General features: G+C 42.5%; 1 protein-coding gene across 2 annotated transcripts in view; it reads left to right on the top strand.

Annotated features, from left to right (window-relative positions):
* The first annotated feature begins 6,904 nt into the window (after positions 1-6,904).
* Positions 6,905-21,264, top strand: part of SNX7 (sorting nexin 7) — a 31,145-nt gene continuing 16,785 nt past the window's right edge. The window contains exons 1-6 of one of the 2 annotated variants that reach the window (XM_040609940.1): positions 6,905-7,131; positions 12,894-13,076; positions 14,927-15,037; positions 15,451-15,615; positions 16,525-16,726; positions 18,621-18,820. In XM_040609940.1, the coding sequence (XP_040465874.1) occupies positions 6,937-7,131; positions 12,894-13,076; positions 14,927-15,037; positions 15,451-15,615; positions 16,525-16,726; positions 18,621-18,820 (1,056 nt within the window). In that variant the 5' untranslated portion in view covers positions 6,905-6,936. The remainder of the gene's footprint in view (positions 7,132-12,893; positions 13,077-14,926; positions 15,038-15,450; positions 15,616-16,524; positions 16,727-18,620; positions 18,821-21,264) is intronic. The other variant, XM_040609941.1, reaches the window with a different exon arrangement.

Genomic DNA, 21,264 nt, shown 5'->3' with positions numbered 1-21,264 from the left:
GACTGGATGATCTCCAGAGGTCCCTCCCAACCCCGACCATGCTGTGGTTCTGTGACTGTTTGCGCCACTACTGTAAATCACCCTGATGGAATACCTCCTTCCCCGCCTGATCGAGAGCTCTTGCAGCTGCAGTCCAACCATACTGTCCAAAGCCGCTCTGTGTCTTGGATTACATCTTGGCATAAAGTATTGAAATTCAAATTGTATCCTCTGCTATTCTTTTCTAGAATTTGGCAATGGTTCTTCTCGGTATTTGGAGACAAATATTTCTCAGTTTTGAAGACAAAGAGTCTCCAAAATTGTACACAGTGCAAACACACCAAGACATGCTATGAGAAAATAATTTTTTTAAAAAAAATTATTTGGGCTACAAAACGAAGTCTACTCTCCTGTGTACTTGTGCCACACCTCACTCACACATTCACTACATAGTGTTCCCACCAGATACATTACACGCCCTAACTAATCCTAAAGGAAACATGAAGCAGTGGGAGGACAGTAGCTGGTGCGTTGTATTTCATCTGTTCTGAGTACAGGAAAAAAAACCCACTATCCGGCACTTTACCCTCCACTAGGAGCAACTGATATTTTTAAAGCATAAATGTATTTTTGGTCAGTTAAATATAAAATAAGGGGATAACAGAAGAACAGCTATCTACTATCAGTTTCATATGTATGTAGTCACAAAAATTCTGAAATTTCCCAAGAAGTTTTGCCTAAGGGGTAAGAGGCCAAGCCAAAATGTAAAAAATATTCTTTCATCTATAAATCTATCTCACCTCTTTTTTGGGTTTAGGCATCTCTTATAATGGTACTGAAACTATTTTGAGCTATTTAGCAACTTTATAGCAGATATTGCAAGGAGAAGAAGAATCTTCTGTTGGACCAACTGCCAAGTTTTCACACAAGAGCTTTTCCACATATTAATATTTGAGAAGGAAGCTATCCTAAAATGTTGTAAACACAGCTGTTTCCATTCTAGGATTGATATCTTCTATGTTGGGCAAGCTCAGTGCTCACAAAGTACCCTAATATTGTTACTTTGTGGTCTTTACTTATTCATAAGCCTGCTTCCTTGTCTAATCATATTGTCTGATAACATACATTGTTCTTTTGGTCACTTCCGAGTCTCACTAGTTTGCAGATTTTTAAAACAACTTCCACTGTTAATTGACACACATCCATTGTTTGCAAGGACTTAACAACAGCACTCCATAAACTGAGAGCAGCCTTTGCCTGATAGTGAAAAAATCCAGTTATACACTGTGTAAATGGCAAGAAAGGTATCCATGGAGTAAGTTCAGAATTAACACCTGAAGATGCTACAGTTACCCTGTCAGGCTGTGTGGATTTCCTTCCAACTCCAACAGACTGTAATTGTTTACTTAACCTGGATATTGATTGTCGTTAAGACTGCTGGCTAGCTTCCTTCAGCTGCAATTCCCATTTTGGCAGTTTCACATACATCACTTAAAACTCCTCTCTGCGACCTCGCTGTTCATTCTTTCCTACGGGTAATAATCTGCTGTCCATGACCATACTTTTATTTCTGCATTATGATGATGATGTGGGGTTTTTTTAATTTTCTGATCTCTGTACACCAAAAAGGGGCAGTTTTTAGCAAGAATGACCTTGAACCACTGTCCTTTACAATTAGTTTTAATTTTTTATTTTAGTTTTACGGAAGAAAAGGGCTCAATGACACAAGATAAAAGTGATTTTGTGGCAGTGTAGCTGTAGAATGAATGTTCTGTGTGTTTTAGGAACGACTATATACATATCATTTTCTATTGATAAGTATTAAGGTGTTAATTAGGTCCCATGTAGATCCCCATTTTACGTCAATAGTACAGGTGTGAATTTGAGGACTAAAAAAACATTTCATATAAAAACTTTCTTAATAGTCATCCTGGTAGTAATAAACTAAGGCAAGAGGAACCCAAAGTTTCTGTCTTAAAAAAAGAAGTCTACTAAAATGCCAAGAATACAGAGGGTTAATTCAACCATGATGTGCCTCCTAGATTGGTTTAAACAGGCTCATCTATCTGCCAGCTCCCTTTGGTACAGTCTCTGAAAGTGTGTGTGAACAATAAAAGACTGCTTAGTCCTTATAAAGCAATTCTGTAAAGGCTAATAATCCTGAAAACAATGCTAAGCCCTGTGCCTAAAAGGTCAAACAACAATCACAGGTTTTGCACAGTATTATCAGAGCCTGTGCATTACACTGCGACAGCTGAAACACAGAATTCTTCAATTTAAATGGGTCATAAACAGACATCCGTAAATGAATAACAGTCACTGTCATTTCTTTCCAGTTATTTAACAAACAGGACCACACCTCACTGATAAACAGTTTAACTGAGGTCCAGTGTTAACCTGTTTCCTTTTACCTGAAGTTCAGAGTTCCCAAACTAGCCATCAGGAAAATTAAAAATAAAAAGAACTCAGATTAATATATCAAATTAATTCAATAAGCCTTTAAAGATGTTAAGTATTAATATATTTGGACTAGGAGATACTCTAATATTTCATGCCATGAAGTACAGATTGCTAAATATACTATTCATCAAAAAACAAGAACAGCAGCAATTACTTGGAAACATGAAAGCATTCCTTCAGCAGAAGAGACAATGCTAGATTAGAACAGATGGACTCTATCTGACAACAGTGCAAAGTATATAAAAAAATAAAAATCAATGCTTTCATATCTAGTGAAGCTTGGCAACTGTTTTTAGATAGTGTAAAAATTATGAAACCAAATAACACTTCACCTGAATATTTTCATGTCTAAAATTTGGCAGAGTCACATAACTTCAAAGGATAGCAAGCCTCTAGATATCGATCAGGGCTTTGTACATCTACAGCGTCATAAAAATGATCTGCAGCAGTAAAAGAGATAATGTGATTATGAGTACACTACATTGTAATTTCCTCTGGGCAGTCAGAAAGCAAAGACAGTCTGATAGTCTACGGAAAAAAAAAATATCTTGGAGGATATCTACTGACAGGTAAATCATTTTACAATATTACAATTAAAGCACCTTCCAAACTTAAACTAGGAACAACAACAGAAATAACAGAAGAGCTGAACAGTTGCCTTTCAACCAAATCACAAAGGGCAACTGAAAAGCTAAGCAGTTCGCAATGCATCAGAGCTTTAACCCTCAGACTCCTTTACCAGTTCAGGCATGGAAAACAAATGGTTAACCTTATTTTGAGCCATTATATGGAGCTTACTATAAAGCTTGCTCTAATAAATGGTATGATATGAAGGTCAGCCCTTAATTCACCATCAAAATATCTTCTGGGTGTAAACATAATGACTTCTGCTTATACACTATACAACCCTGACAAGAACGCTACTCGACAATGCATTTCAGACCTAGAAAAACATTCTTATTTGCGTCAAGGTGCCGAATGTCAGCAGATTCACTAATATGCTTATTATTTGCACTGCAGTGGTGGAACAGAGTAAAACACCATGAGCCCTCCATACCCCACTACTGCCTGGCCAGGGAGCCGATGAAATACAACAAGATTTAATCCTGTCCATATCACTGTGCAGTTGGTGAGACTCGACAAGTCAACATTAAGTATTCAAAGTGGTATTGTGGCCTAAAGGGATCACACGCAGCCTGCACATGAGAGCAAAGAAATAGCTTGGTTCTGCTTCGGTGTTTGTAAATTTAATTTGTTCAAGAAAAAGCAACTCTGGAAGGGATTACTAGCTAGGATCAACACTGGTACCAAAGAAAAAGGGAAAATGCAAGTAAGAATAATATTGACATTTTTGTAATACAAAATAGATTTTTGGGCTTAAGTGAATAAATAAAAGTTGGAGGCAATTGCAGCTCAGCCCTGGCATATGTGAATACTCCACTTGGTCTTCCTGAGTAGGAGGGCATGGAAAGGCTGAGTATTTCACAAAGATTGTATACATATTTAGAAAATACCGTATTTTACAAAACATTTAAAAGTATTTAGCAAAACGTTGTTGAGTATTGTCTCACTGCAATAGCTATTTCTTTAAGTAAGCGATGCTATAATATTCATGGTGTAATATCTGCCATATTGACCCTTATTTATTGCCAATATCTAATTTCACAGGTTCAGGGAAGGATATCTGCAGTTAAATATGTAAATCCCAGGTACCCAGGAAACACAGAGCCCGTTGGCGTGTGCGTATGCAGATACACACATCGAAAGGAAGAAACCCCCAGATCTACAACAACACACTTTTGAAACAACAGGAGAAACCTGAAATCCCCTCTGCTAAGTGCAGCTCTGTATTTACGCTGCCTGCAATATTTCTGAACAGCACAATTACTCAACCTTTTAAAGTCGTCTCTGGACCTGCAGCAGAAAATGATCAACAAATTCTTGATGCTGTAAAAAGCTCTTTTTGCTAAATACAGCTGGGAGAGAGGTGCTGGCAACTCCACCGGGACTCCACATGGGAGGGAAAGTGCCCTGAAGTTACATTTACTCCCTGGGCCCTTTCAATAGAGATCAGAGACACCTGGGGTAGAGACTGGGGAGGGCAGGTGAGAGTGATGGCAGGGCGGTCTCCTATTTTAGCATGGGTCCTTGTGATGATTAAAATAAAGCATATTTTCCTAGAGCGAAGGACAATGAATACCTTTTCCTCACAGACTGGTACTTCAAATATAAAGCACGGAAAGATAAGCACCGCCAGTGAGGAATCTAAAAATATGTCTTGTTAAGCTTGATTAACGAGCTAATAAAAAGCTATAATAAGAAAAAATCCAATTAAAACATCTTGTGAGATTTCTCTCAAACAGAAATAAAGAACCCAAGAGAATGGTAAAACTTTGAAAAATTAGTATGATCCAGATGACAGCCTTAGTATTCAAGCCTACAGTACATCAGTTTTATACTTTCTTTGACTGGCTGTCCTTTATTTATCATCTCTCATGTGTGCTGTCTGGAATTCTGATCCTCCACGAGTTTTATTTTGTTACTGCCTCACAGGTATAACATCTGAATTTAAATACAGACATATTAAAAACCCTGGCATTATATGGGCTGTAGGTACTCACTCTATTCAGAAAACCTGGCACAACGTGTGGTGCTCACAAACAGTGAAATAAAAGCAAACCCAGAGGAAACCAAACTTCATCCATCACCTATATATAAAGTCAGAAAACAAACTAGCACACTTGTCTTGTCATTGATGGACAAAAGGGCAGAGTAGGAAGAGTAGAAAAATTATATTCTGATATTCACTTGTCATCAGTGTCTGGTACCCGAGGGTAACCAGGGGATACGGAGCAGGCAGGACAGTGGAAAGGAACTGTGAAAGACGCAAGAGGTGGGAAGAGCTGTAGATGCGGCGCTGAACGACGACACCCCGCTCGCCCAGGACCCCCCCGCCCGCACCCTGCCGAGCCGGGCCGGCGAGCAGCACCCAGCCGGGGCCGCGCACCAGGGCCGCGGGGCTCCGTACCGGGACACAGCGCACAGCAGCAGGGCACAGCCGGGCTGCACGGGGTCAGCAGGGAAAGAAGGCGGAGGCTGTCGTACCAGGGCAGTCTTGAAACTACCGAAATTGCCTATTTCACGCTTCCGACCCACACCCTGCCACCGGCAGCATCCCAGCGCCAGCCCAGGCGCGTCCATCTCCCTCTGGCGGCTGGCGCCCGGCAGGAGCTACGGCCCGCTCGGGTCGTGTGGCTCGGAGGGTTGTTTTGGTTTTTTTCAAAAAAACAAACATGAAAATGTCTTAGCACAGATTTTTTTGTAATTACACAAGCATGTTCCTTTTCTCTTTGCACAGTTCAGTGAATTTTTAGTGTTTATTTTTATTACTTTCTTTCAAGTTCCTATGGCTCAGGACTTCACGGAGAAGCATGAAATCCCGAATTAATTGCCTCACGAGGTTTCACAGATGAAAGGCTTTTCAAAACCGCTGGATCACGGGCTTTGCCTTTTCCAATTTGACAGCAAGGGGACCGGGGCACACACGGATGACCTTGTGTCCGCCCGCGACTGCTCAAGCCGACCTGGGGAACCGCGTCCCCGCCGGCCCGGCCCAGGCCCCGCAGGTGGCGCCGGGAGGCGCACACGGGGGCCACAGCGGCCGCCCCCGCCGCCTTACCGGCCGTCCCGGCGCTGCAACGGGCGGCACCGCCCGCTACGCCGCGCTCAGCGCTGGCTGGTTCGGGCCCCCTCGGCTCGCCTGCCTGCACCCTCGGCGGCTGTACCGGGCTTACACGCCGGGTGCCCCTCTGCCCGCGCCTTCCCAGAGGCGGTGTCCGCTCGTCCTCACACGCCGGTCTCTGACCTCAGCGCGACCGCTGGCCGCGGTGACACAGCTGCCGCCCCGAGAAGGGGGGGACCCAGCCCCCGGCCGCGCACGCCGCGGGGCCGGGCCGGGCCGCCCGGCAAGACGAGCTCGCCCCCCTCGGCGGGGGACCGAAGCCCCGGCACGCCCGTCCCGTCGGGCGCCCGCCGCGCCTCCGAGGACGCGGCTCGGCGGCCCCCCGGCTGCCCCCCGCCCCGGCACACGCCGTTCCCAGCGCCCGGGCCGGCCGCAGCGGCGATCCCCGCGGGCGGCTCCCCGAGGGCAGGCGGCGCGGGGAGCCGGCGGCACGTGAGCGCCCCACGCCGCCTCTGTGGGCGCTGGGAGCCGCCCCCGGCCCCGGGCGGCCTCCGCTGCCAGGCCGCGGCCCCGCCACCCCCGGAGGGGCAGGCCCGTCCCGTCCCGGCTCCGCTTCCCACTTCCTCCCGGCCCGGCAGGGCGGCCCTCCCGCCGACGTTTCCACTCCTGCGCACTGGCCGCGCCCCCCGGGCCGGGCCGGGCCGGGCCGGGGCCGGGGGCGGGCCGCGGGCGGGGGCGGGGGACCGGCGGGCGGCCAATTGCGGTCCCCTGGGGAGCGGCTCTGGCGGGGCCGCCGCCCGCGCTCGCAGGGAAGGATGGAGGCCGAGGGCCGGGTACCGGGGCCGCCGCTCCCCCCGCCTTCCCCCGGCAGCGGGGGAGGGGCTGGGGCCCGGGCCGATGCCCCCGCGGGTGCCCCCGGCGCGGCCCGGGGCCCGCCGCTCGCCGCCGCCGCCGCCGCCGAGGTGCTGTCGTTGGACGACGAGGAGGACGACCTGGAGGTGTTCAGCAAGGTACGGCAGCGCCCTCCGGGGGCCGGGGCCGGGCCTGGGCCGCTCCCTGCCTCGCCGGCACTTTGCCCCGCCGGGCGCCGGGCGGGCGGGGGCGGCGCGGGGCAGCGGGACGCGGGGGTCAGGGCCGCCGACCGGCGGGGCGGGGGCGGCTGCTGCCGCCGCCCGGGAGAAGCACCGGGCCCCGCCGGCCGCCACCGCGACCCTCTCCCCCCCGCCGCCCCCCCAGCCCCGGCAGCCCAGCCCGGCCCGGCCCCGGGGGCGTTCGCTCGCGCGCGGGCGTGGGGGCTGCTGCTGCGGCCGGGCCGCGCTGCGCTCACCCTGCGCTGCCGGGACATCCGTGGCCTTACCGGCACTCGCGCCTGTCATGTACCGCGTGTGTGTCTGTACATTAAATAAACGCCCGTATTTAGTAATTGCAGATGTATGTAAATTAAATAAATATCTCCGAGTTTCAGTTTTGAGCTTTCGTTTGAAAGGTGAGGGGGAGCCTGGCACTGCCATGTAGGAGGCTGGAGAAGGTGACAACTTTTTTGTGAAGGGAATAAAAGGACCGTAACTGACGGTTCGCTGGAGCCCGCGCTCTGACGGCGTGCGGTTAGCCAGGTACGTGGCACCAGGCTCGCCAGCATCGCTGCTGTAATTAATCCAACAAAGTGCAATCTGGCTGCCGTGGGTACCGTTTCTCACGTTGTACCGATGTGGTCAAGATGAGACTTACCTCTTGCCTCCTCAGCCCGTAAAGAAGAGAGTGTGTTGTGGGTCTGCTGGCCTTAACAAGGCAGCATCTAAAATATAGCATGGGGACATACGGAGAGCATAGGTGGATAAAATGTGTACAGGGGACTGAGGCCCCTGCACCTTCTGAGACCTCTGAACTGCTGTGTGACAGGATGTGCGACACTGGAGAGAAACAGCAGACGTGTTTCCTATTTGAAAATGCAACAACAGACATACTTTCAGTAGGACCAATTGTCATATGAATTAAACATGCATTCTGTTTCTGTACCTGAGATACATTTTTTGGTATGCTTGGATAAAAACATTGGAATCAGAGCTTCTTTCTTGGGAGCTATGTATTTAAACTTTGACTGTAGTAAAATTCTCGACATTCATGGATTTTAAGGCCAGAAGGGACTATTAGGTGATTTAATAGTCTGTAACGTGCAAGAGGTCAGGCTAAATTTCACCACATTATCTGTGTTTTTCTGAAGCGTAACTAGGGTCTTAGCTAAATCATATTTTCTAGGAAAGCACCAGTCTTTGTTTGGCATAAAGAGATGAATGATTCACTGAACTTGCATGCAAAAGCAGTGCTAAAATATAATTCTAGTTGTTTGCTTCTTACTTTGAATCCTTCTGCTTTTACTAGGTAAGCTCAGGCAGTTCTGCTCGCAGGTATCTGCCTGTTAATACAGCGTATTGACAGTTACGCTGCTTGCTTGTCAAGAGTGATGCTCCCTGGGAATAAAAAACCAAGCGCAGTTGATAAGAGTTGCTGCTGCTAAATGGCAAATATCTGTATCTTTAAATTTCTGCTACCTGAATTAATGCCAAGATATTTCTTATATTAAATCTTACCTATTATTAATGCATACCACAAGATAACTTACTAGTGCAAAAAAGAAAAATTGTCGTACTATGTGAAAATGCAGCATTCTTTCCAAAGCTTGGTCACCTGCATGTAGTGGTTATATATAGACCAGAAATTCATGGTTTGCTTTCAGGTGCAATTTGAGGGCTGATCTTTTGAGCTGATGAAAATCCGTGAAGTTGATTGGGCATTACACCCTAGTTGATTGGGCATTACACCCTATTTGTTCATGTTCCATATATGCAGGGAAACTGACAGGCTAAATATAGCTTCAGACTAAGTTTTGTAAAATTGATTTTTCCATAACGTACTGTTCCAGGACCACCTTGTTTTAAATTGTATCTTAATGAGGTTTCTCACACCACTGTCTTTAAGGTAGTGGTGTAGCATTTGCAGGCCAAGTGGGACAGCAGCGGCAGTCTGGGGCTCGGTGCCTGAACACTGACATCGACTTCATCTTTCTCAGTTTAGTCAATGAAATGTACCAGCTACCAAAATGGTGAAAAATGAGATTCTTAAAAATTGTCAGCCTCAATACCCAAAGTTATTACTCAAGATGTAAACAGAGGGGTTTATTTTATGAAAATTCATAGACATTTAACCTGATAGTGTCATAAACCATTGACCTGGTATCCTGTGACATATCTCAAATATTATAGACTAGCATCTTCTTCGACAACTCTGATAAAGCATTTCATGATGTGATGTGCATTTCACTTTATCCTAGTTTCCTTTACTGTGGAAAAAGTTCTGAGGTCTTCTTGGCAGAGACAACTTCTGGGAGTTGAGTTATGAGTCACACAAATACGTTTTCAACCTGCTTTAGATGCATTACTTTCAGAGTATAGAGCACCACACATGTATTGCAATACCCGATCCGTTAATCATTGCCTTCCTCATTACCTGATACGATGACCTAGCATTGACAAAGCTGTCAGCGCTGTGGTTAATACTTAAAATCTTTAGCAACTCTTCTTTCAAACTCTATTTTGCAGTGTTAGTCTGCATTTCATAGTTACAGAAGACTCAATTACTGGTATTTTTGGAAAAGATGTACGTGCCACTTCAGAATTGCAGAGAGGCTGATTTTTCTTCCAAAACAAGTTGATCAAGGATTTGAGGCTGATTTACAAGTGAATTTTTTGGCCAAGGAACTGTTCTGTCTTCCTGAATCTCTTTGCTTCTTTGAAGAATGCTCCAACAACCAAGCTTTTCTAAGACCGACTCTGCCACCATGTCCTTTATCTCCAGACCTGCTTTGGATCCCTGGTCTCAGAAGACTGCAAGCTCTGGATCCTCACTGGGAGAGAGGGATGGATGGATGAGGCGCACAGGCAACCTTGAGTCAGTGATCTGTGCTCTGGGGAGCAGTGGTGTTAAGGCAAACCCCTGGGCTTAATGTCTTCTACAGAGAGCTGCAGGCCTAGCTGTGTGCTCAGCCTACTTGGAGGCTCCTCCTGCTGTAGGATTGTTCTTCCCTGACTTATTTTTGAGCCTTACTGACCAGTTGCAGCCAGATGTGAGAGTGAGGGAGGGTAACTGCAAGTGTTAAGGGAAGGAGACCCAGAACAAGGCCCTCATGCTGCCAGGAGCTCCTTGATTTTCCATCTGTTTGGTCTCCTGGGCAGTAAATCAAAATGCGTGACCCTGTCTGCTGGCTGGCACACAGCTCTGTCAGGACTGAAGGGGCTTGGAAGGGAGAAGGGGCACTGTAGGTAGCTGGGGCTGGGGGTGGTGTGGGAAAGGGCATCGTTATCTGGGACAGGGCCTTAATGCTCTTTGCATGGATGAAGAGAAAAAAAGGTCTTTTTTTAAAAAGAGAAGTTATAAAACCCAAGAGCTAGAAGAATTCTCTGTTCTTCCTGTGCCACAAAACTCCTTCTGCCCTCATCTGTATTCACACAAAAACATAGTTCAAACCACAAAATTGCAGCTGTATAGAAAACAGAAAATTACCATCTTTTTTTTTTACAGTGATGACATCAGACTTATATCACATAAACTTCAAGAACCACTGGAAGTAAACCTGAAAGATCATGAGGATGAAGAAGGAGAAACAGATGCTTGTTTGAAACTCGCATGCATTCATTCATGTGCAGATGAACGCTGGATGTATTACAGCGGAACTGAACACCTGCTTATTCTATGGACTGTTACTGCTCGTGTTGTGTTTCACAAACTACATATTCATAAGCCCTTCCATATAAAAATATACTTTAAGAAACCAGCCTGTATAGAACAATTTTTAGTCGCAACCTAGAAGGAGGAATGAAACATAAGATATTAATGATCCACAGAAAATGAGAAAGTATGAAACACATTTGCCTTGATCCAATTTAGGCCTTGCAAAGTCATTATTTCTCAAGTTACACAGCCACTGAGGTCCCTTACATGCTCAAAAGCATTTTTCTTTCCCTGGAAATTTCCCGTTGTCTCAGCACTTTGAATCCCATGGGCTGCTCTGAACTAGCAGTCCTCCACCTTCACGTAGAGCACGGCCAGCTAGTGCTAGTGGGCAGTGAAAAGTTTCTCTTTTTATCCTCCATCGCTCAAGACAGTGCTGCCTGATTGCCACTATAGGAGTCATGTGTGGGGACACACAGGTGTACAAGCAGTTATACAACATTTGAAGTCTTGCCTTTGGTCTTCCATCTTGCTTTCATCTCCCAGTTCAAAGAACTGCATGTAAGTGATGGGAGGAGAACTGGTACATCAGTGCTTTCTGGGCATAGTTATCAATATAAATTTCTACCCCATATTTGTGGGAGTACATGGATAAATCCAAAGGAGAGGGATGGCAGTAGGCAATGAGGTTTAAAGCAGGAAAAGAACAAGAGAGAACGTGTTTCAGAGAAATTTCTGATCCAGTTGAATCCAAAGGAAAAAAACAACCCTCACCAAGCCCAGCAGCACTGCTGTGGTGTGCTCTTCACTGCCACGAGGTTGGCCTTGGGATGATGCCATCGCTCTAGTTTGTGTGGATGCTTCCACTTCTGGCACGTGAGCAGTTTTCTCCTTAACAACATCCCTTTTCTCCTTGTTCCAATAGTTAGCAAGGCACTGGAAAGGAGAACTCTTTGCCACTCGGTAGTTAGTGTAGTCTAACTACATTTTTAGAAAACTTCCAGAAAATAGATTAATTTTAAGATTTTTCATGAAAGTACTTCATTGCATTGGATATATTTAAAAAATGTATAGATTCTATGATATTTAAAATATAGTAATTTATTTTAATTGTCCTCATTTATTACTTTTAATGATTTACTCATTTATTATGCTCTTTTATGGAGCTTGTGAATTTATTTTCCTAGTCACTATGTCCTTCAAGATTTCAGATTAGTAGATCTCATCCAGACTTGCATCTGAGGAAGAAAAGGAGAATTCTTGCCTGTTTCCAGTTTCCACTCCCTTTCTCAGCATTGGGGTGATCACCACTGAACGCTCTGAGCACAAGCAGCAGCTATAGGGACATATTCTTAGAGAGCTGTGGTGGAAGTGGTTGATGCTATCAAAAAGTGGGTTTCCACTTCAGCAAAACAGTGGTTTGACTTTTTTTTTTAGAAATTAAGCAGCAAACTTATTCTGCATCCTTACTGTTTTTCTTTTAAAACAGATTAAATTTATGTCTCTCTAAACATTTTCTTTTTCAACCTTAATTATAAAATGGATGCAAACAGAAATATCCCATTCCAATAAACATTCTGATTCAGGTTTTGTCTTGTTTTCTTTTAAAATCATAATTTTTTATCCACCCTGTTCAGGTTATTACAGATAATTCAAACTTCCTAAGTCCTGTGTAACTGGCTTCCAACAATTTTAATAAAGTTGATAAGTTTCCTACACAATTACTGGGTGCTTGGATTCATAACTAATTTACCATTCATAGGCAAGTTCTCTTTCTAGCTGTGCATATAACATTCTTTTGAAATGGTAGCTTTTTGCTCTTTCATCAGTTTTAGAATAAATCTCATTTCTTGCATCCTCACTGAAGCAATACCAAAAAGGATAATAGATTTGCTATGTACTGTATAATTCTTTCATCTGCTCCATGTTTTATCTGTTTTATCAGATTATTTAAAAGCTTGCTATTTTAGCATCTGAGGTGTGTTTGTATGTGTGAGTGTGTATACAAAGATGTATTGAAGGGGACGTTCTTATATCTTATCTGTAGGATACATCACTGGCTGAGGTAAACTTATTCAGTCCTTCAATGCCAATATCCCCCTCATCAATGATAAACCAGTATAAAATTGAAGATGAACCAGAATTAAGAGACCTCTTCATTACAGTTGATGATCCTGAAAGCCACATTACAACCATTGAAACATTTATTACATACAGAGTAGTCACAAAGGTAAGCATCTATTCATGGCTATAATGGCTCACATTGATAACAGTAGTAGCATTTTCACTCTTCTTGCATACCATTCTCTGGGATATTACTAAATTTAAATTACACTCTGATTTTGCCGTGAGCTGTCACTAAAACTGTATGAAATTGTGCGGTAGATTCGGGAAAGAAAAATCAGTGTAAATCTGCACACGTAGGCGCTTATGTTCTTTATGCTGAGAAAATATTTATTAATTTTTCAACAGCAAAATCCATTCTATGTGCGAGTAGTATCTTCTGTTGTGATCTTCAGCTGGAATATGAATCAGCAGGACTGATTCAGTTTGAAGACACTCTTATTAGCCCAAATATTTATGACTTTTGGATCAACTTGGACCAGTCTTCTGTCTTGTCTAAATGTTGCCTGCTACAAAGTCTTTCGATTCCATTCTTTTCTAATTGCAGCATCCACTATCACATGGACATTTGTTTCCCATTTACAGTTGCATGCGATTTCTGTGGAAACCACCACCACATTCGCCAATGAAAAAGTAATATTAGGAAACAACTAATTGTATTTCTAGATGTCCTGAATGCAAGTTATTTACGGGAAATAAGGAAGAAATTCAGCCTTATGAGACCAGCCAGCTCCTGGGATTACCAGCAAATATTCTGTGGGCTGCATTTTGAGAATTGCACCGTTAATTTATTTTACTTTGAGTTCTCTTTAAAAGATTCATTTAAAACCAAATTTTCAAATGGGAATTATTCATCCTTAAATAAGAGGTGATATCAATTCCTCATAAAATATTTAAAGAGTAGGAAGAGAGCTATTTTCGTTAGGTTGCTAGCAATAATTTTCACTTTATGCATGTTTTTGTAGACGAGAGAACATTTTTTCTTCAGGCAAGTATGGAAGGGCTGCAAGGTGGATTGCTTTTGCTTTTTTATCTATTCTATCCTTTCTTATAGTATTTAATTTGAAGTACTGGTTGTTGATGATAAAGTAATAGCATTCCTCCCACATACCTTGAAAAATTTTTATTCAACCCTCAAAAATGTTTAGATTACAAAAGCATGTTTTGAGGGGTTTAGAATTTACTTGCATCACATTATAAATCTGCGCAACAATGAATGCTAAACAGCACACGTTACTTTAATGAAAACATGGGCTCTTTGTGGCTTGATTCTAGAAGATAGAGCAGTGATAAAATAAATCTCATGGTCTGACAATTTTGCAACACTGTAATAAGCATTTTTTCTAGGCATTAAAGGCTTGTTGGCAAGTTTAATAAAGGGCTAGAAAACTGAATTGATGATGGAACACGGAATCCATTAAGCAGCAGAGGAAGTGTTATTGCTATGATATGCTGAAGTTTTCAGGGTCTGAGTGCGGGGATTGTTGACTAGTGTCAGCAGGTCCCAAGGACGTATGTCAGCTGTTTGGGTTTTGTTACAGAATGTTAAAAAATGGACTTCCCTCATCTGTAGATTACTAATCACTTCAGAAGATGTGCCCTAAAAGTGATGGACATAACTGTGATTGCTAAAAGAAAAATGCCACACTAAAATAATGATTGAAATCTTTTGGAAATGTTGTGATAGGCTAATTATTTTAAGTCACTCTGTGTGCTGTTTAGTGCTTGCTTCCCTCCCCCCCCCAGAACTTTGATTTCTTGCTAAAATGGGATGTTTTATCTCTTCAACTAGCTGATCATTGCACTTTAAAAAATTGCAACAAATAACATGGCCAAAATAGAATTATGTATATATTCCCTTACAAGTACTCAAGTTTTCTCCAAAATCTAACCCGATTTTGTTCTTTTTTCGTGGTGGTCTAACCTCAGCCTGTTTTTTCTCCCTCTGGATTTCAGACATCCCGTGGTGAATTTGACACCAGCGAATATGAAGTTCGAAGACGGTATCAGGATTTCCTTTGGTTGAAGAGCAAACTTGAAGAAGCACATCCAACACTGATTATTCCTGTTCGTTTGCTAAAATTTAAATTATTTCTATTTGTTTGTAAGATGGCTGCAGTTTTATACAGAGATGTTTGAGGTCTTTCTTCAGGTCTTTCTGAAGTCCCACAAACATTGTATCAATTTATTTTCATTAGCTTTATATGTATGTGATAATTAAAACTCTCACGAAGATACTTCTTACGTTTGCAATTGTGCCACTTGCAGTAATTTGCAGTAATTTATATCCTTTCTTTGTTGTACTTGTATTCTTCTGCACTGTGTGCTACAAGAACCATACCACTGTTGAATATTGTAAGTTATTTTTTTGCATGGTGGATTTTACAAGGTATACCTATGGTTTCTAGCAAGTAGGAGAACTATTGTAATACTCCAAATATTATGGGAATTGTACAATGCATTTCTTCTTTTTTCCTTAGCCATTACCTGAAAAATTCATAATGAAAGGAATGGTGGAACGATTTAGTGATGAATTCATTGAGACTCGAAGAAAAGCTTTACATAAATTTTTGAACCGTATTGCTGATCATCCAACTTTAACTTTTAATGAAGACTTCAAAGTTTTTCTTACTGCGCAGGCTTGGGTAAAATTATTTTTATTTAAAATTATGTGAAACCACGTTTTTTTGTTCGTAGAGTATATATGGAGTCTCCCTAGTTCAGTATTCAATAGTGTCCTCCCACGACTTGTTACAGCAGTGTCAGAAGGCAGCAGGGGATTTATTGAATATCCATCCCCTGAGATAACCTTTTCTTCTGTGTTCCTGGTAACCATGCATGTGACCATAAATATTGCTGTACCTTCCAAAGCAGGTTTTGTTGCTGCGTTTTGGATTTTTGTGGCAAATTCACCTTTCAACTCTGCATGCTTTTTGCTATACATATAAGCTTCCGAAGTAGTAGTTAAAATTAATTATTGCTTTGGCATGGCACTGTCTTTTTCATCTGCTTTTTTAAAAAAAGATGATACTAGTCTCATAAAAGAAAAATACAGCCTTTGAATTTCCTGTTGTATTTTTGCAAGATGTGTCCAGTTGAAAACTGGAGTTTTGTACTCAGAAAAGCTTGCCTTGAACTTCAGTAAAGGTTATTCTAGCACAACGTATTAAAAAAGAGTTACAAAAAAGATAGATGGATTACTTCTTCCAGTGGGATCATTGTTTGCTTTTCTCAATTACTTCCTTCTGCAATCATTACCTCTACTTTCCTGTTCAAAAGGCCAAATTGCAAACTAGCCACCTCACCCTAAGGAATGAAAGGGTGAAGGTTCTCTGCCATCTTTAATCATTCTTGCAAGAGTGTGATACACGGCATGCTTGTGTTTGCCCAGAAAGGCTCAGTTAATAAATATACATGATGGTTCTGACACTGGTCTAAAAATGTTAAAGTAAGATTTACACGTGCAAAAGACACACAGAGGCTTTAAAGTATGCATTATTTTCAGAGAATTTAAAAAAGTATTTGGAAGTAAACACGGCTTCTTTTGTCTTTAGGAACTCTCCTCACACAAGAAGCAAGGTCCCAGTTTGCTGAGCAGGATGGGACAGACCGTCAGAGCTGTAGCATCCTCAGTAAGAGGAGGAGTGAAAAATCGTCCTGAAATGTTTACAGAAATGAACAACTACATGGAAACATTTAGTCAGAAAATAAATGTACTAGACAAAATAGCTCATAGAATTTACAAAGAAGAAAGGGGTAAGTAGAAAGCAAGTACCGGTTTTATTGATTTAAGAAGTTAATATATTGGAAAAATAAATTAGTTTCCATTATGCCAGGCAAAATACACTTTCTGGCAAGCACGGAAAAGGGAAATTTGTGCTTATACTGTGCTTTTTATAATGGTCATTATTTTGGCAGACCTTCAAGTTAGTTTGAATAAGTTGTTAATAGAAAGTGTTTTAACATGTCATTGAAGTACTTGAGAAGGAACTTAGAAGAGAATGTAGCAAGTCTGGCTGTCTTTTTCCTTGTGCTTTTTGGAAAGCTGCATGACCTTTTGTTTTGTACTTTCACTGGAATGTAAGTAGTCACAGTTTTCTGTGCTGTCTCATACTAGCATAATGCTGTCTAGATTCCAGATCTCTAAACATCTCTCTTTGGGTTTCATTCTGCACCTTTTTCCTGTGTTGACCAAGTAGATTTTAATTGTTTTACATAGCTTTACTGCTGGCCATAATTTTTGTCATGGGAAACTGTGCCTCTTAAGAGTTTCCTTAAGAAGGATGACTGAAATCTCATTTTTTTCCTTAATTAACAGCAATTTGCATGCCTTACTTGGAACGCTAAATTACTGGCTTTCTGAGATTGACCCTGATCTCAGGTTAGGCCCGTTCAGTAGAATTCCCACTGGTCAGCACCTGAGGGATCTTATTGTCTGTATAATATAATCTGAAGAGCTCTGCTGTGTTCTCTAATAACTGAGGCCTTGTGCTTTATTGTGCAGTGCCAGATCACAGTGTGTCCTCACTAAACTGGAGGGGTGCTACAAAAGGAAAATACATGTTGGTGAAAAGAGTTCCTTTTGATATTGCTAATTTCAGTGGAAACAGCTGGCTGAGATCCATAGGTTCAAGGCATCGGTGCCAAAATATTTCTTGGAAAACCTTATTAATTTTGACATGCTCCCAAATGCTGTAGGTTAGAACTTCTTTCTAGATTTTCCAGATAGCACTTGTCAGAACACTTGTGTGCAGGGCCGCACTGTTGTGGATGTGAACTGTTGATAGCTGTGGTTCAGAGAACATTCCTGCTTCTGGTAGCTTAACATGGGATTCTTAATTACATCTTCCATGGAGGTTTTTTTTGTCCAATTAACCTCAAAGTAAACATTACACTCTTCATGCCACCCAGCTGCTTTGCATCTTTTCTTGGATGTTTCTTCATTATAAATTTAGTTGTGATGAAATTGTGTTTTCAATACATGACCAATGCATTCGTAGTACCCTCCTGTGAACACGCAGCTTCCAGGTCATATCCAGCCTTGCCCGAGTTTAGCCTTACCAAATGGCACAATGAATTAATTGGCCTGGAGACACAAGAGAAATAATACGTAGGATATCCTTGTATTTAGATTAATAAAACCTACTAAAAGAGATAACACATGCAGAACTGGAGTGAACTTCGGTGTGTCATCTGAAGCTTTTGGGACACAACCAAGGCTGCTAGCTTTAATAACCCAGAGAGGATCCAGAGCAGTCCTGTAAGCAGAGAAATTCAGGACAGCAGAAGCAAGTCAGACCAATTGCTGCTTGGGGCTGCTATGGCTCCTGTCCCTCTCTGTGAGGAGAACATAAAGTAATTCAGGCCACTGGGTCATCTTGAATACAACTCTTGAGGTCTACCTGTGTTTGTGTGTCCTTTTGAAATCACTGGGCCATTTTTGCTGATAGATTTCTAGGAACTACTTAATTACAATACATCAATTAGTTTATTCATGAACAATGAACTGCAGTTTACTTATCTTGGTCATTTAATTAAACATTAGCCTCGGTCTCTTGCTTTGTTCACAGTAAATATGAGGTTGCAGTTAGTATCACTTAGACAACTACCAATGAACAAAAGAGTAATATATGTATATGTTCCTGTTAAGAGTATTTTAATGAAATGAAGGAGTACGGCCCCATCCACACACTCTGGTCAGCATCAGAAGAAGATATAGCAGACTCCCTAAAAGGTGTTGCCAGCTGCATCGACAAGTGTTGCAAGGCTACGGAGAAGCGAATGGCAGGGCTCTCGGAAAACCTGCTGCCCATTTTACATGAATACGTTCTCTACAGTGAAATTCTGATGGTAAGGTTTTCTTAAGGATTGCTGTGGCTGTGTATAAAATTTGGCTTAGTCCAGTGACAAACTCTAGAAGAGAATTTGTAATGATGAAAATGATTTTGCAGTCCCTCTGTTGTTACTAAACATGCACAGCACAGGATAGTTGTCCGTTAGCAGAGGATCCAGCTGGTCCTGTTTCCCTTGCTAATCAGGCAAGAGGCACCCCTTCCAGCTGAGAAGAGCTGGATAGTTCTGCGTGGCAGGCAGCCCTTGGTAGCTGTGCTAAGGAGAGCCTGGTTGTGCCACCTTCAGAGCGCTCTGCGTTGTCGCAGAGGGACGGGAACAGAAAGGTTTGGAGAACAGCAGCTAAGACCTCCTCTGACACTGCTGAAATATGAACTCATCGAGTAACAGATTGTGTGGGGGAAAAGGAGTGGAGAGGTTTTTCCCTTTCTAGGAGATGTTCCTAAACTATGTTTTCTTTTTCCAGAACAGCAGGGAACTTCCAGTCCCTGTGCCATTATATAAGCATGTGTTAGTCTTTGCCCTAAGATGATGTTCTCAGTTCCCTTTATGTACATATTTTTCTTGCACTTGGAGAGAATGTAAAAAATCTGAGTACAGAGTTGATAAACTCAGTGCTGATGGATAATCAACATAATTAAGTAACTGAATTCAGCATGTCATAATTCCCACTCTGCTGCCTCCAGAAAGCAAAAATGTGTACAAACCCCTCTTTGTTTAGGTTTTGAGCGGTGCAAGATGCAGTATCTGTTCTTGCCTTGCTGCTGGGAACCCAACTCCTACTGCGGTAGTTTCTGAGTAGGGGCTTAGAGCGTGTTACAGGGCATGGGTAGAGCAAGACCCAAGTTAACTGAGCCTTTGCTGGCACTGTGCAGAACATTGCCAGTTTCTTGGTAAGGCTTAGCTACCAGAAGGTTAAGAATTACTGCTGCAATGACTTCTATCTTTAAAACAAGCTCCACTGAAAGAAGGGCCATACAAAATGTCCTGTATCTCACAGGCCTCATTATTCACATGTACGTGCAGGTAAATGGAGGTAGGTACTGCTTTGCTTAAAGATCTAAAGCGATCACTGTCCTAGCAATTGCAGGTCTTCTTCCTCTCCCCCACTTCCAAACTTATTTTTTCAGAACTTCTGTTACCCATGAGCAATCCTAGCCTTTGCTATTGAAGAGAAGCTGCCTGCCCATTGCCTTCTAGTTTGCAGCCTGGCTCACCCTTTCTCAGGCGTTCTCTTCTGTCCAGAGCACAGAGGAGTTTCTGTGGACAAACCCCAGAATGACTCCCTGGCTCTTCATGCACATTACAAGTAGCTGTTGCCCGTTGCATTTTTTTTTTCCATTTGCAGTGTTCTTGATGCAACACTTGCCAACGCAGCATTAGGCTGCCATGAGGTCCCATCTGGATGAAAATCTTCTTCCACGAGTTCATTCCTGTTCTACAGCTGTTCCATTCCTTTCGTTCACCATAGATGTTTATTTTTCCAATGGCTTATTTCCCTCTCACAGTTTGGAGAGGGCATGACTAGTCACAACCAAAACACAAGAGGGGAAGTGACACACTAGTAAAACCTGCTTTCAGAGGTGTGTTTAACCCCCATCACAGGGACCTTTGTGCGGTGCTGCACATGTGCAGAAGAAGGTGTGGTCAATGCAATACATTCCTTGTATTTTCCAGTGTTGGGAGTTCAGCCTTAAACTGGGGAAAGAGATGAATTCATAGCTAAAATATTTACATCTGGGCTGGCTCCTTCCTACCTAACTCACAGAACAGATCTGGGGTGTGCAGAGTACTGCTGTGCCTCAGGGCACAAATTGCAGCAATAAATTGGTTATGGGGCCACATAAAACTATTTGAGGGTTTTGTGGCAGGGTGCCATTAAATATTACACAAAAAACCTATAGAAGTATCATAATATTTTTTTCAAACACAGTTCCTCTGTTTGCTGTTAGAAGTCAGCACTTGTCTATAGTTGTAGCACATTAATATTAAAATAATAGGTTTTATCTTGTAATTTAAGGAGTATTTGTGATAGAAGTTGCCAAATAGTCACTAAAACAGTTTTAAAGGAGGCAAAAGAAATGGTAAAAAAGAGAAAGCATTTGTAATATGAAAGAAAGCTGTTCGAGACATATTTTGTTTGCTTCTGTGTTTGCAGCTAAGTATTTTCTGTATTTATCTAATCAAAAGATATTCTGAAGTACTGAAGTATAGGTTTACATTTATTCTTATTTATTCAACTATAAAGCATTAGTATGTATTACTAATCTATTACTCAGAACTGTCCAAAGTCAGGTTTACTGATGTTTTCTAGTGAGTACCTGTTCAAAAAGAAACATCAAAAAATTATTTGAAAATTAACCTCCTAAATTGTTCTATTGTGTTTGTTAAGAACTCTGTAAAATAAGACAGCTAGAGAAAGTAGAGCTGCTTGTGTCCTGTGC

The sequence above is a fragment of the Falco naumanni genome, chromosome 11 (assembly GCF_017639655.2).
Source record: "Falco naumanni isolate bFalNau1 chromosome 11, bFalNau1.pat, whole genome shotgun sequence".
In the NCBI taxonomy this organism is placed as follows: domain Eukaryota; kingdom Metazoa; phylum Chordata; class Aves; order Falconiformes; family Falconidae; genus Falco; species Falco naumanni.
This window is presented reverse-complemented; position numbering and strand designations above follow the sequence as displayed.